The sequence below is a fragment of the Lepisosteus oculatus genome, chromosome 4 (assembly GCF_040954835.1).
Source record: "Lepisosteus oculatus isolate fLepOcu1 chromosome 4, fLepOcu1.hap2, whole genome shotgun sequence".
NCBI classification, from domain to species: domain Eukaryota; kingdom Metazoa; phylum Chordata; class Actinopteri; order Semionotiformes; family Lepisosteidae; genus Lepisosteus; species Lepisosteus oculatus.
The window spans coordinates 46212571-46227792 of NC_090699.1; the positions used below are offsets into that span (position 1 = coordinate 46212571).

The 15222-nt window shown below is 39.2% G+C and overlaps 1 protein-coding gene across 2 annotated transcripts in view; it reads left to right on the forward strand.

Moving 5' to 3' along the window:
- opn4a (opsin 4a (melanopsin)) overlaps nucleotides 1–3666 on the forward strand; it is a 55141-nt gene extending 51475 nt beyond the window's left edge. For both annotated transcript variants that reach the window (XM_006630896.3, XM_015347905.2), the window contains exon 11: nucleotides 1041–3666. In XM_006630896.3, the coding sequence (XP_006630959.3) occupies nucleotides 1041–1292 (252 nt within the window). In that variant the 3' untranslated portion in view covers nucleotides 1293–3666. The remainder of the gene's footprint in view (nucleotides 1–1040) is intronic.
- Nucleotides 3667–15222: the final 11556 nt, after the last annotated feature.

A 15222-nucleotide genomic window follows, 5' to 3' on the forward strand; every position in this document is an offset into this window, starting at 1 on the left:
CCATAACAGAGATAAAAGTAATGCACAATAATCACAAGTATGATGTTTAACATCCTTATAGCTCCCAGTCTTGACTTCCATGATTCTTCAATATGCAGACATGTCCCTACTACAGTTAATTCTCTATTGGTCACTGACCACTGAGTAGCATCTCACACACATCCAGTGCAAACCAGACGTGGTGCTTCTCTCCAGATGTGTGTATTTCTAAACCATCCAGCATGAAATAATGTGCCTCATGATATGAAAGCTGACTGGGACATCAAGTAACAGAAGATTATTTTCTTATTTTGTGCCAATAAGACCTTTAAGTTAACCCATAAGTTAATAGGAGGGAAAAATGGAGATTTATTCCAGGACAGACAAAATATGAAAACCATATGAAACAGAAGCAATTTGGGGTGCCATGGTGGTGCATTGTTAGCATTGCTGCCTCACAGTGCTGGGGCCCTGGGTTCAATTCCTGGGATGCTATCTGTGTGGAGTTTGTATGTTCTCCCTGTGTTCAAGTGAGTTTGCACCCCCCCAGTTTAAAGTCATAGTGGTAGTTTAATTGGCTTCTGTGAAAAGTGTGTCTGTGTCTGTCTGCTCTGCAGGGTCCAGGGTGTACCCCTCCTTGCACCTGTTGCTTGCTGGGGACAGGCTCTGGTCCCCTGCAACCCTGTATTGATAAAGTGGTTATAAAATGGGTGGATGAAAATATTTTGTAATGACTTGAGGAGTAATGAGTGTGGAATTGTCACTTACAATTATTCAATTTGTGTTAATTGTTGTGGAGGGGAAGTGTCAATTGATTGAGAAAAACTAGTCCAATCTATTGTGCATGCCTCTGAGAGGTGGGAGGAAACCAGAGGCCACATAAGCCCACAGAATATCTAAATATGAACACTGTTCTTCACTGGAGCAGTTTATGCTCCAGTTTTTAAAGTACAATGCTTGGTGTATTTCAAAAGGCTGGATGTACAATTCATTGTGTTTTGTGAACCCCTAACTATTGTCTTTTTCATGGCCATTCCTTTTCCTGCTCTTGTCCTATAAAGGCAGGTGAGGTCTCAGATGGTGCCGGACTAAAGGGAATTTCTGGGCGGATACCTAGCATCGTCATCACTTCAGAGACCAGCCCCAACTTCCCGCCTGCCCTCAGAGCCAGCGGGCGCTCCTCTCGAGTCCGAACAGGCAATAGCAGTGTGGGGGCAGCCTCTATTACTGTGGATCCACTGGGAGGGCCACTCCAGGTGTCAGTGCACACCTCCCCCTCTCACAAAACTCCTGGGCTAAGTGACAGCAGCTGAGCACCCACTCTGCATTTCTTTTAATGGAGAATTTAATTTTTATATTTAATAACTTGAAGTGTGTCAGCAAATGTGAAAAGCATGCTCTTTTTACACAGCTCTAGCTGCCTGTATAGTGCCAGCAACAGGTTCTTGTACAATCTTTGATTTGATTGGTTCTTGTATAATAATTTATGCAAGGATCTAAATAGCCACATCCCTTTAAATTGAGAGGGGCATGCTACCATGACTGAAGACTGGCTGGTTTAGTTATTTCTGCTTGTTCAGAAGCTTATTTTGCTGAATGTCCTTTGGACCTCAGTGATAAACCATCTTTAGCATGAGGGAAGCTAAACAATTCTTCCCTTAGTCTGGATTAAAATCAGTTAAATTGAGCCCTGTTTGGATCCACAGTGGTTTAATTTAGGTGCTGTAGCCCAGAATCATAACAGCCTTTCTTGGTTGGCAGCCAAGGGAAGGGAAGCCAGGGTTGACAGCCAGGGAAGCTGGTATAGCATCCAGCTTCAGGCACAGCCACTCCCAGTTCTATAAATGGGCCAATCTCTCAATTAGCAGGAAGGTTAGACATTGCACTTCGCATAAAGCACATGATGCTCTCTCAATTCAATTCAGTGCAGCGTAAAGGCAAGGAGAAAGCTGACAAGTGAACCGGCCATCTCAGGAGTATGTGGCAGCTGTCACTTGGCATTGACTTTAATTTAAGGAAACATCAGGAATCTCTCCATCTGGTACCAGCAGAGGCCTTACTTAATGTAGCACATACATCAGTACAATGCACAGAGAAAAGCTCCAGCTACATACTGTACATGTTTCTAGTCCCCCTCACTGAGATATACTGTACATTCACTGTCATTATGCTGTCACCATACTGTTAACATGCTGCCCCTCACTAAGAACATGACATGGCCAAAGCCCTGGCTTGATAAAGTCCACCATAATGCAAGGCCCTGCCACACGAGCATGAGCAGCCTTGACATTAGAGATACTGTAACAAGCACAAAAGAGAGCAGTGCATGGCAATTTGATCTTATTAGGTAATGCAGAGCCTGAAACGGGTGCAATCACACCCAGAAGGCTATTAGTTACTGTATATTCCAGGGTGAGAAAATGGGACAACTGGATAATATAACTAATTATTTTCTTGGGAATAGGGTATGTACCCAAATACATCAGGGCTGTATTTTCTGTTTGTTCTGTGTGTATTGCAGCACTTAAAATGTTAAAATAATCCCAAAAACCACAGGTACGAGCTGAATACAAAATGAGGAAAGTTGAACATTAAATTGATTCAAGCTATTGAAAGTCAAAGTAGAATTTTGTTCCATCATAACTGACTTTGAATGGGACTTCAGGTGACCAGAGACCTGTCTGTAAGTATTGAGTGGCTATTGTCCATATGGGTCTCCTGACCGACGGTCACGGGTTCGAGGGTGGAATTAGCTTTTTGGCTCTCAGAGATGTAGTGCTGGCAGTGAGGGGTGTGCCTCTCTTCCAGGTGGTGCAAGGCCTGTTGCCTGTGACATGTTGAAAGATGACTGTCTGGAAGGTACAGTAGCCATGACATTATCTCAAGCTGAGGAGTGAAAAAACATACACTGGCTTTTCCAGATTGGGTGGGTCTAAATAAATGAATAAATAATATATATATATCGATTAGACTCATGATAAGTCCCTGGGCCATGGAAGTGCAGTATCTACTAATTAGTATCATATTCTGGAAAGTATTTTTTTTTCAAAAAGGTTTAATTGCTTTAAGACTTTATGTAAAATGTATAAAAAGTTACATTTAACAATGTTGTATTATATGTGACGCAAATTTTCTTCAATATTACTACCTACATGTTCAAGCAACCTCCTTACAGTTGCAGAGATGTTGCAACCCTGTATCTAAAAGAAGCTAATTCGCTAGTCTGCGAATTGTGTACTGTAAATGTGTTGTGACAGTATACTGATGTGTCGGTGATCCTCTTCTAAGTCCACTGAACACTCATTGATGAGAACAAGTGGCTGTGAAAAGACTCTATTGAATGAATTTCTGACAGCTATGTAGTTTTGAATGTTCATGTAGACTCACATTGTGATTCAGACGAAAATGTTTCGATTGCCTGTGTAGCTCAGGTGACCTGCTGTTAGATGTTTCTTTTACCCACCCAGTGGGTAACTTTAAAGGACTTTGTTGAGAAAGTAGAAATACATTTTCATTGTAAAGCCTTCTGTATGGTTTATTGTGTAAAGGCAAAATATTTTTAAAAATAATTGTGCTAACAGAAAAGGACTGGACATTAATCTTTTAAGGCATACATTCACATTAGCATGGCTGAATTTTATTTCCCTGAAATTACAGGTTTCTACATTGCAATTTAATATACAGTATAGCACCTTATCTAATTAGTGTTTACACTAATTTAAATTAATAAATTAATAATAAATTATAAATAAGTGTTTACAATAATTAGATAGGGTGCTATATCTAAATATTTTCTGCAAGCCACACAAGATGTGAAATCCAGTGAAATCTGCTGTAGGTTTCAGCCAGTGATGTTGAAATGAGAATTTCTGAAATGAGCAGGACAATCTGTGAGCTCACCCACGCCATGGCATTTCTCCCTCTCCCTTTATTCTGATCAACAGACGTCCAGGTGAGCAGGTGAGGCAGCGACATGCTGTTATGCAGTGTAGAACTCTCCCTGTCTGGTGCCATTTAAGAACTTAACTGGGCAGTGAGTGACAGAATGATTATTTCTCATTCCAGGGTCTTCCTCTGTTGTTACAGTCACCCAGCTCCAGCAACTGACAGCATTAAACTACAATACTGTACCTCTGTCCTGAAGGTGTGATGAACATCACTTAGCCATGACAGCTCCTTAATTAAATCAGGAATATCTGGTGAACTAGCTACCATTTCATCTTTCCTCTCACTATAGTTAGCTTTTAAAATTTTGAGCAGCTTTCCCTGCTGTTTAGGGAGATAATTCCATATGAAGTTTGAAAAGAGCTGAAAAACAATATTGTAAGTTTCAATTAGCATTTCCATGAAGAATCACTTTTGAAAATGGTAATTTTGAAACAATTGAGTATATTTGTCCCCTTCCAAAATAACTGCTTGTTCAATTGCAATCAGTTGTTGCTGAGCAGTGAACTTGTTAGAGCAATTAACAAGTCAATCGTCATGCTGTTTTTGTTGTCTGTGTATTTAGGGGGAAGAGAGTTGAAGTCAGTCTTAAAGGAGACACAGGACATTTGTTATTGCAGTTTTAATAGGAATTTATATAATATGCTAACTGTTTCAAGCTGAGCCCAGTCTTACACTGTAACTCCTTCCCCCAATCATAACACTCTCGTATTATCTCCCCTCCTCATTTGCTCCATTTGTAAGTCCCTGCAACCCCCTCCATATTCTTTCCCTCTTTTCTTCTCACTACCCCCCACTCTGTCTTTCTCCTTCTGCCCCAGTCGCTCTCAGTGTTTCCTCTGCATCTTTCGCCAAAGGTCAAAGGTCAATGGTCACAAGGGTGAGGCACCTCTGGCATTATCAGCTGTTCGAATGGCAGAGACTGTCAGGGTGAAGCCAGGCTAAATCCTTTTGTAGAGCGAACACCATTGCTGTTAATTTTACACTTATGTCTGTCAGAGGGACAGTTATTTATTTATTGGAAGAAATTTCCACTCTTGATTTATTCTTGTTAAAATAAGTTGTCTCACTGAGATGCACTGAAAGGTTATACAGACATGCTCACTGGCATTACCAGAAAGACAGCTCGCACCCAGGGGCTCTCAAACCCAGCTCCTGGAGGGGCAACGCTTGCTTCAGCTGAGCTCTGCGTTCCTCTCTCTTCCTGTTTCTTCATTCCTCTACCTGCCTCACTTAATGGAAAGTGAGTACTTCCTGACAGTTGTCTCAAACGGTGCAACAGAGGAAAGGTAGCTCAGAAATCTCAGTTTTAATGTTGCACAAACAATTAAATCACTTATGCAATTAAACTCGACGATCCTGCGTCAATCCTGGATTCTGAGCCTCCTGCCTTGCAGAAAACACCTGCACCTGAGGTAATGACCCTGCACCAGTTTTAAGTCCGGGAAACCTGCCTTAGTTTCTATTGTGTGTGTGAAAAGCTTCAACTTCCATTATTTATAAACAACTAGCTAGAAACAGTTAATGGGCTTTTTCCTCTGTGGACTTTTTAACTGTTTTGCACTTTGCTCAGCAAGGTAACCTCGCTTCCTAATTCCCCCATCCCCCAGTGTAAACAAGATGTCATTTTGCCATCATTAGCAAATCAGCTGACAGTTCTGGGGAAACACATCTTCAAGCTCTGTTCAGAGGATGTGTGTGTGAGGAAGCGTTGCTCAGACTGTGCTCTGAGTACGTATCGCTAACTGGACCCATGCTCTGATTAGTCTGACAGTGTCTGTCTTTGGGCTTGGAAAGAACTACTGCTCATGATAAACCTCAACACTGAGAATGTCTGTATCGTTACCCGCAACAGAGCTCCGGGCACTCTTAGATACTGCTGGCCTAGTTTCCACTTGTTACGTTAAGCCAGCCTAAAGCAGGAATAACAATGTGTTAATATAAAGTTGCCCTCAGACACTTTGTTGACAAAATTAATATTCAGTGCAGATCTGCGTGTCTGGGACACATGAGCTCTAACTGCGCTTCATTTATTTGGATGTGTGATTTAACCATAGGTCATTTTCTCATTTCATAAGAGATCAAGGAAGAAAATATGTAAATTTAATATATTACGTTTTATTTTGCACCGTTAACATCTACAGGATGAATAAGGACATGCTGTTTTCCATTATCACTGAAGGAGATGCTGGTCTTTCGTGGGAGAGAAGAGCACTGCCTTTCCTTATAACTTGTTAAAATAGCAAGGATAAATACCAACCACTAAACAGAGCAGACTCAAACACCACAGTACTTACTATCAGGCATTAAAAGATCTGACACAGATGCTCCTGTGAGAAACTGATATTTATACCGGGGGTACAGGAAGTGTGGTGAGTAAAACTAAACAATCATTAATGTGTGTTTTTGGAGTCTGGATCTTAGTGACAAAAAAAAATGAAAAATGGCTCCAGGGGATTTTGAGGGCTCGTTTTGCATTTTATTTTAATGAATAGACTGTTTAATGAAAATTAGCTCAGACTCACACATGTCAACACCCTCAGCAGACCTTTGCAGATTTTAATGCACTATTCCAGTAATGCTTCCTAGCCTGTGAGAGAAGGGGAAGGGGTGACACTGATAGGCTTCTGCCCCTCTGCCAATTTCGCTGTGTGTTTCTTGAACCTCCTTTTAAGGCACAATCATATTTCCAAAGTATTTTTAAGAGAAACCAAATCAATTTAAAATGGGGGGTTAAATGCTTCAAATAACACCTCACAAATTTCTGCTGCTTAAAAAATATCAAGGAACATGTCATTATTTAGTGTATGCACAGATTCTAGTAATACTGATTAAATGTTCAAAAATGTATATATAGTCTATCTATATTATAGATACAGAAGTACAAAAAAGGAATATATTATAAGAGTGAAGCTAATGCAGTGAACTTAGTTACTAGTATTACATTTCTAACCAGAGAAAGTCACCTAATGCTAGTCCTGTGTTTTAGTTTTACTTTAAAACACAGTGCCACCCATTGGCTGGGTTTTATGACTGCAGGTTTTGAGGAATATATCCTGACCAGCTTTGCTACTACTATGTCCCTTATAAATCTTCCATGAACTGCAGATTTCCAATGGTTTCCTGTATAAATATCTATTGTAGCTTGAAGTAGGCTGAAAAACAGTAATATACAGAGGAACATTTTTTGGAATCTCTTCTAAATGGGCTGATTCAGCAAGAATTACAGGAATTCTGATTGTCAATAAATGTGTCACAGCTCTGCAGAATTCCAAGCAGCTTAAAATAAAAAAAATTGAAAAAAAAATTAATTGGCCTCACAGTTAGCTTCACCAGTCCACCAACTAAATCAGAAACAAAAAAAGAAAAAAAAATTCTAGTATGTGGTTTCACCGTCGAAAAGTGTCCAGTTACATTCTGTTACTTTTATTCTTTCTTCTGAGTCTGAGTCACAAACATGTATCACATTATTATTTTAATGTATCACAACAATGTAACCTACCTACCATTAAATGTATTATTGTTATTATTGCTGTTGTATTTATAATGTATTGTACTGTATTTAAAATCTGATAACTGACATGCTTAAAATTCTTTAAAAAATGTGTGAAAAATTAAATTTGGGGGAGCAGCTTTCCTATAAATATGTATTTTAAAATATGAAATAAGCTGTTTGTAGTAGAATTGTGTTATTCTGGCTTGTGTATTGTTGTGCTGGATTTTATTTTTTAAATTAAACGATACAGTTAAACATAATATTACTTGCATAGTGTGAATTTGTTCAGCCCTGGACTGATTTATAGAAATGTCACTTTAAACTGATTATCTCATAGATTGGACCCTTTAGTCCAGATAGTGCCTCTCTGAGCAAAAATAGTAAGAATCAATTTTTATTATAATAACCCTTGCATTTAAATGGTACTTTTCATCTGCAAGGACTACAAATTCACTCGTAGAAAAAGACCCAGTTCATCCCCAGCTCTCCAGCCGAATTAAGGGGAGACTATGGAGCGGCCAGGCTGTACACCTCCAGAGTCGAATTCGGATCCTGGAGTGGTTTCCCTGCTCTTCCGATCAGGAACCCAGATCCGTGTGCTATACCTGACAAAGTGGGAAAAGCAGTAAGCGAAATTAGGAAAGCATGTTCACTTTCTTAAGGAGGAAATATATTTTTCAGAATGCTGTATGAAAAATGTATTTTTCTCTTTCTAAAGGAAAAAGGTTGTTAATGGCTTTTGCGTATATTTTTAGTAGAGTGTTTTCAGCCTTCTCTTGTGAGGATCCACTGCGAAAGATCAAAGCTCTTCTGCGCTATCTAACAAATTATTTTTTGTTGGGGGGTGTTTCCATGGCCGTAGTAAGGAGTAGTAACTTTCTGACCGTGTATGTCAAGTGGAAAGTCATTAATAGATTGGACCAATAACAATACTTCAGGAAGTTACTGTATATTATATTTATTAAAACAGACTGAACTGGTAGTTGTAGGATATCATTAAGGAATCGATTGCACCAGTAATTGTGGGAAGCTGCTGTAGTTATGAATGGATGCACCCATTGTGGAAAGCCTTAGATTAAATCCAATGTTGTGAAATGTGATTAATCAATTAATTGTCAGAGTTTCTTGTGGACTTGCTTGAAAGAGCAAAATTGTCACTCTAAACTAACTTTAATGAAGTTAAAGCAATAAGAGGCTATTCAGACAATCATGATTTAATGGATTCTACTAATAGATAGGGAAGTCATTCATACAGTGGGTACAGTAGATTTCACCAATAGCCATGAACAGATTAATCAACAGATTTCACTGGAAATAGTGAAATATAAGTCATTTCAAGATTACACCGATAGTTGTGAAATATCATTCACAATGAATAAAGACATCAAAGAATACATTTATGTATGTTTATTGAGTATTTACATACTGTCCAATAGGTTTTGGTTTAACCTACTTGTTTAGGGCAGCCCCCTGCCATAGGATGAGGGGACTCAGACCCCCATTCAGAGAGAACTTAACCAAGGGGTTTCTGCAAAAGTGGAGATGGGGTGTTTGTGTGATATACTGAATAAAGCTAACATCAGAAATTATTATGATTCAGGCCAGCTGGGTAAAACTGGCTTGTTTATCATTATTCCTCTAAACATCAGTTAAGAACTTCTAATGAAGGGATTGCACCGATAGTTGTGGAAGTCTTTAATTAATGGATTGCACCGATAGTTGTTAGTTGTGGAAGTCTTTAAAGGATGGATTGCACTGATAGTTGTAGACGTTATTAAGAAATTGATTACACTGAAAGTTGTAGTCTTTAATGATTGGATTATACTGATACTTACAGAGGTGTCTAATGAATAGATTGCACTGATAGATGTGGAAATCTTTAATGAAGACTGTATAATGGATTAAAAGTGCCATTACAGAATCTGGCTGGCAATAGAGCACCTTTTCACTTGTTGTCTTCACTCCTTTTTGAAAAGATCATTTGCCGTCAATCCCGTTGAACAGAACATGAGAAAATCAAAGAGTTTGTGAATCTTCAGTTTTAATTATGATCTTCATGTATGAGAAGTACTGTACATGGCTGTGCAGGACCCCTTAGCCACTAGCTCTGTGGGGGAGGGCTTACACACCTTACCCTCTCATTTAGAATACTGTGTACAGGTCTGGTCACCACGTTATAGAACAGGTATTCTTACTCTGGAGCAACCAGATTCATGCCAGAGCTGACCGGCTGAAGGGACAGAATCTCTTTAGTCTTGAACAGAGCAGACTATGATCAGACCTGATACAATTACTTCACAAAGTTAACCCAGCATATTTCTTTAGAATGAACAGTGAAATATGAACCAGAGAGTATAAGTGGAAACTATGTTGAAGTGCTTTTAAAACCAGGACCCCAAAGGGTTGTGGGAGTGTGAAACAAGCTACCCAGCCATGTGTTTGAATCCCAAAACCACAGAAGCTACAGTAGATGGGCTGAATGGCCTCCTCTCATTTGTAACTGATCTAGAATAACCTGTCCCCCTAACCACAGGGAAATGCCATCATAACATAACCATATTTTATTTAATAAACTACTGTACATAGTTAGGTAAACCTCTTTATATTTATTGAGGAAATATAGAATAAACCAGTTACACTAAATCCCCGTGTTGCACTATATGTCTGCACTTATTTTCTCCTTGTACTTAAATTGTCCGAATGCCATCTTTCACCAAGGTTGGTTTAAACCAACAAGGACAGCTCAGGGAGACTGCTGCTCTGTTACATATGCCCAACCCAACTCAATCCCCAGGACAGAGTTAAAGCCTTGGATGGGGCATCTGAGACCCTCCCGAGTGATGGATAGTGAAACCATTCTTCCTGTTTGCTCTGGCTGATACCTTGAATTACCCAGTGTGCTCTGCGCTCTGACCTAGGGAATCTGTATATGCCACTGTCATCCAGGACTGGGTTCTGCTGTAGTGAACACCTTGCACAATTACAGGGTGTATACCACCTATACTTTGTACCCTGTCCCTTAATAAACCTTCAGGGATATGTTTCAAGGGTAAGCTTTCTTTCCATTTACAAGTTTTAAACAGTATTAAAGTAAAACTTTTCTTCCTGTTCCGCATTTGTGAAGAGACCACCTTAGTCGAATCCCCTCGCCTTCTGATGTCTTAATCTAGCTCTTTTGCAGTGTCTCTCAATGGGGGTATAATGAAATCATTAATCTTTTGGAGGTCTCCTTGTCCTACACTGTCCTACACTACAACTGTCAAGTTGTTGGGGTAGACTCCTGAGGTATGTGTCTTAAACCAGCAACTCGACAATTTTTGTTGCCAGGTTGACTTGAAGTTGAGGTCATTTTCTGGTTAAATGAATCAGATTGACCTTCTGAGGGCAGGCTGGTATCACTGGTCGATATTTTCAAGTGTGAAACCATTCAACCCAAATATTCCTGGAAATACCTGCCCTAGCCAATATCTCATATCAAGATGGCATACTTATACTGTAGGTGACCTCAGCTTCCAAAAGAAAACCAACCTTTTGAACTTTGCCCATTAAGAATGAAGAAACAATGCTGGAAGATTGTTCTCAATACAATACTCTCCAGCATATGTTCAAAAGATATTTGCTAAGCTGCAAACTGCATCCCTTGCAGTTTTCTGTTGGATGTGTAGGATCCCCCTTAAGTGGTAGAATTAGGGTGTAGAACCTACAGTACATACATTAACCATTTTTTTATGATGGGTCTTGAACTGTTTACACTCCGAAAGAGAATATACTGTACATTATGAGGAATCTCTGGCTGGAGCTGAGTATCTACCCTGGTGTTATGAAATCACTATCCCACCCTAATCTGCCCAAGTGTTTTCTCTTTGTTAAAACCTTACAAGATTGTTTCTTTATGAAATGATGGCTGAAGTTCTTCCATTCACTCAAGAGATCTCACCTCCTTTCCCAGTAGAGCAAACTGGCTCCTCAGGGAGTGACATCACCATGGACAAGTAAACTTGTTGGTTGAGCAAATTATGCTTTTCCCTTCACACCTCTAGAACTAGTCTTCCCTAACCATTGAGAAAGGTCTTTAAAGTATAATGGTATTGTGTTTAGTTAAACCTAAGTCAACAGGCAAGCACTGAGCCCTCAGTATTCATTTAGGTGCCAACAGTTGGGAAATATACAATAAAACCATTGTATACTGTAAGTTGTATAGGATTTTTGAGAGAATCGAGAGACAGGAGACTGATTTCCTGGACAGTTTTAAGAATATGTGTCTAAAGACACAGGCAATGTCTGTACTATATTATATATCTGTCTTAACAAAAAATCTCATGTGGTTTATGAACCACTGAAGAGGACAGGAGAGGATGACATAGGGGAGTCTGAAATTTTTAATCTCTGCCACCCACATTAGTGCTGCCTCAGCCTGGTGTGATCATTTCGAGCCGAGCACTGCAGCTGCTTGTCTGTGTGTGATATTACCTAGATCATATCACAGGCGCTTCGGATTCCTCCCTGCCCACCGAGATAATCTCCTCATTGCACATGGAGTGTGCCCCCCCATCTCTTTCAACTCCAAATACATCCATCACAGAATAGATATTTAGTGTACCACTATCTGTTCCTTGCTTCTTAATACACACAGCAGGCATGCTAAACTCCTATTTCAAGTTTATCGTTTGGAAATGAGATTTCAGAGACACCACCAGTAATGATTTCTTTCTCAATAATGAGATCCTGCATGGCATCAGCTGTACTCCAACAGCAGAATGATAAGACCACAATCCATGATTGATGCCTGTGTTTAAAATAGATCTTTACTAGTAAAAGTTATCTGCTAATGTAATCAGGGCAATAAATACCCATTTTCTATTTTTTCATTTAAACTATATCAGTTTTCATGATCTGTCTATGTTTATTAAACACTCATCCTAAGCATGTGAAAAGTTAATGTTGGTTCCTCACTCCCTCAGTGCTGCTCATATTGCTAACTGATTTTGAGTAAAATCGATCAAAATCGATTGCAATAAAAATATCTGCAATATCATTAATGAAAGAAAAAGCATAAAATAAGATCATGCTAAAAATGACTCATTTTCAAAGTGTGTTTATTGTAGGTGCATCTCTAGCAAAAGCAGATTCCCGCTGCATGATCTCAGAGCATTGTGACAGACTGCAGCTTCTCCTTTCCTCTCAGGTGTTCTTTCAGAAAGCATCAGTTGACCTCAGTGTTCAGTGGGGAAAGTGGAGGGTTCCATAAACAGCCTGTTTTAAGGACACCATGGATGCAATGTGTGTCCCCTTCTGAAGGCATGTTTGAGGTAGTGAGAGGAGGTTTTGAGAGAAAGCCACCTGTTAACTGGAAGAACACATCTGGACTGACTGAGTGAAATTCCACATGCGGGAGAAGAAGCTCTTGGGGGATGCTCTGTGGGGTATTTAGTCACTAGCAGGTGGAATGCTAAGATGTTTGATGTAAACAGGCATGACAGTAGCTGAACTTTTCATTTTCTTCTGTTCCTTTCCTTTGTCTAGGTGACACTACTGCAACTCTCTATGATTTTTTAATTGTGTCCCTTGTTGTTGTAAGGCATGGGGCGGGGGGCAGTTGTGATGGGGGCTCAGATCCTGGTCGCCAGTTTCCCAAGCAATGGTGTTACCACATCACTCAAAGGTCTGGACTCACCAGGCTGAGCCTCCCTCCCTAACACCATCATCCTCATGACACCCTCATGTGTCCATCACAATACAATCATGCCAGACCTTCTTACTTGAAACAAAACTTTCCATTTGTTAATGAAACAGGACTCGGGAAGCCTACACTCATCCTTCGCTATTCCAGCACAAGTGGTTCCAAAATTTGTGCTTGTCAGCGAAAAAAACTCTTAAAAGCAACACTAAATTCTCATGAAAATACGTTAAAATCTTCAATATGCTCCAAGTGCTCGTAACTGGATATACATCAACAGTGCTTAGGCACTCTTCTGATGTATTTGAACAGTTCGGCACCGTAAATTTGGCACTATAACGTGCAAGCTGTTGTTTAAATGTGTTATGAAGCAGTCAGGTGGAGAAACAAAGAGAAGCAAAAATTAGCATGATTTTCATAGTACACATATCCAATAAATGACATTAACTCATCAGAATTTCCTATTAAACAGAAGTTTTTTTTAATAAATCTTGAGCAGTCAAAGACAGAATAAAACCCATAACTGTTAAAGTAAGAAGGAGTATCAAGTTTGCAGGCTGGATATCACAATTGTCTGGTGATATCAATACTGTGTATTCATAGTGTGCATAATCAAATTTAAAAATTCATTTTTTGTTTCTTTGTTAATCAATAATATTTTGAATGCATAATATGTAAAAATAACATTCTACACATAACCATCATTACCATTTCTGTTAAGAAAAAAAATGGAACAACAAGCTGCACATTTGGATCTTGTATTAGTGGGAAAAGCTAACTTATGTAACAAAACAGGTATATACAGTACTGTAGAAGTATTGCTTGTTTTAACAAGTAATATTGCTGTTTCTTGATTGAGGGTCACAGCCAATCTATCATCAGCAAATTTCACCTACAGTATATCATCAGTACAGATGAAACTGAGCACTGGTCCCAGTACTGAGCCCTGTAGAACTCCACTATGTACAGTACTGTACACTGCCCACCACAAGCTTCTCTTCTTATTAAAGCACTATCCATCTTGGGCTGAAGCTGGTGTAACACAAATCCACAGAGTTCATGTTAAGAAAAGTCAAAGAAAAATTCTAAGACTTCCTGAAAATCCCCATTCTGTGTCAGAAACACAAAGGTGAATTTTAGGTGTTATAATGAGTAAATGTGCTTCAAAAACCTGCTTTTGCTATTGTGTTTCTAAATAAACTTATACAATATAGCAGTTCTTTAAGCTATCAATGACCATTTCATCTTGTTGGAAATTGTGATTGTTTATAAAGATCACATTTAACATTGCAAAGCAATGCAGCTTTTCTGTTGCATCCTGACTTACAGGAGATAATTTTCCACAGGAATTTAAAACAGCAAAAACACAGCAATCCCACAGTAGTTTTCCAGGCTGCCTTGCTTTGTGCTTTGAGAGCATAATCTGTGGCTAGGTCTTCCACGCCAGGGCCAAATGCCAAACAAAAGAATGTTTGGAATGATTCTCCTGAACGTGTGCTCATATTCCACAATGGATCATTACTCTAACAATGACTGAGGCTCAGGCACAAGGGGAGGCATTTCATCACAGCAAAAATATTACTGAGGTCATGGAACTCCCAAACAGCTTTCCACTCTCTAAATCGCATAAGTAGCTAGTAGTTGTTTCCACAAAACATTTCTAAGCATCTATATTTGGTACAGAATTTCCATCCTTTATCACCTCATTATGAATCTCTTGCTTGAATTGATCAGTGGTGTAAGTGCAGGTATGTCATGATAATTAGATACTGAAGGTTGATAAATAATGCCATTTCCAAACTATTTCTGATAACAGTGTTTTATCTCTCTGAATGGGGAGAGTGAACAAGTAACTATTTCTGTTAACTCCATGCCAGGGATATTCCTAAAAGCAAAAACAAACAACTTTTATGGACTTTCATGCATTTCCATCTTGATTCACATTTCAGCTGATTAGGCCAGATTTTATTCGGTGTCCTCACAGTGAACACGGTGGACTTACAGCTTCAAAATGAACAAAGCTAATCAATAGAATCTTGTACAGAGTCCTGCCATATTGAAATCAGTGGTTTTGGCACATGAATTACATGCTGTATACTGTACTGTATATGACACAGCACTGAGC